Raw genomic sequence first — 1255 nt, forward strand, 5'->3', positions numbered from 1 at the left:
AAGTTGGAGGAAGATTTATGATATTCTTTTTTCCAGTGGGATTTGCTTATGAAATAAAAGGACAGGGAGGCAAAATATTATGTATTTTCCTGAGGCAACAATATTAGAGGTTCCAGTGTACAGTTAATTCATTAGATCTTTTTGGATGAACTTATTGTTAGTTGATCTTAACTACCAAGTTAGAGTTAAGACATCATGCCTTTTTCTCCACGAAATTTGCCTTATTTTTTATGCTTAGATTATTTAGCTTAGTGAGGCAGTTTTTTAAATCTAAATAGAGACTTTGGGTTAGAAGCATGAGCTGACAAACTGGATTTTAAACATGAGATTTGCTGTCTGAAAGATTGATGATTTTCTTCATGTTTGTTTTTCACTTCAAAATGTTTGCCTTTCTTCCCAACCCAGTTAATACACTGTTAAATGTGAAATTAAGTGAGACAGAAAATGGCAAGCACGTCTCTATACTGGATCTACCTGGTGACATTCTTATCGTTCCTCAAGCCACCCTTGGGGGGAGAGTAAAAGGAAGAAACATGCAATATCACTCTAACTCTGGAAAAGAAGAAGGATTAGAACTTTATTCCCAATTTGTGAATCTATGTGAAAAAGAATTAGCTGCTAACAGCAAGTGTGCCGAAGCTGGGGTTGTAGTGGAACATGGCACTTTCGGGAACAGACAGGTGTTAAAGCTGGATACCAATGGACCATACACACACCTAATTGAGTTTTGAAAATTAAAAATTAGTTTTTACAGCTGTTTTCTGGTATAAAATGATCTGAACTATAATTAGATTTCCTGCTCTTCATCTTGAATACACTAACCTGTAGCATTTTTAGCCTAGAAAATCCTGGGTCCCCTACATAACTTTGTAATAGCTAATTGAATGACTTTACCAAGTCACATAAACTCTGAATCTCAGTCACCTTTTGTCCTGCTTTCTCCTACCCTTCCACTCAAAAATTTGGAAAACGCATCTGTTCACTTCATAGTCATTAAAGAAATGTTCTTAGCTATATTTAAAAGTTTACATACATTTTAAGTATTTTGCAATGAAGAAACTTGTGCAGCCAAGAAAAACACATTTCTTGTACTCTCAAATTTATGTAGTAATAAAAATAACTATTTGTATTAAAATTATGTAAAATCCAGCACAAACCAATTATGACTTTGTCTATTTGCTTTACTATTTCAGTTTTCCATATTTTGAGTGAAAGAATGTGATTTATTATTCCTTTTAAAAATTTCTATAAAAAT

The 1255-nt window shown here is 33.1% G+C and overlaps 1 protein-coding gene across 1 annotated transcript; it reads left to right on the forward strand.

The window, feature by feature from the left end:
* The first annotated feature begins 380 nt into the window (after positions 1 to 380).
* On the forward strand, positions 381 to 731 carry LOC103584540 (probable D-tyrosyl-tRNA(Tyr) deacylase 2). The gene has a single exon (XM_008565501.1). It carries the CDS (start codon positions 381 to 383, stop codon positions 729 to 731), a length of 351 nt encoding a protein of 116 aa, XP_008563723.1.
* Positions 732 to 1255: the final 524 nt, after the last annotated feature.

The sequence above is a fragment of the Galeopterus variegatus genome, unplaced genomic scaffold (genome assembly GCF_000696425.1).
Source record: "Galeopterus variegatus unplaced genomic scaffold, G_variegatus-3.0.2 Scaffold63530, whole genome shotgun sequence".
NCBI classification, from domain to species: Eukaryota; Metazoa; Chordata; class Mammalia; order Dermoptera; family Cynocephalidae; genus Galeopterus; species Galeopterus variegatus.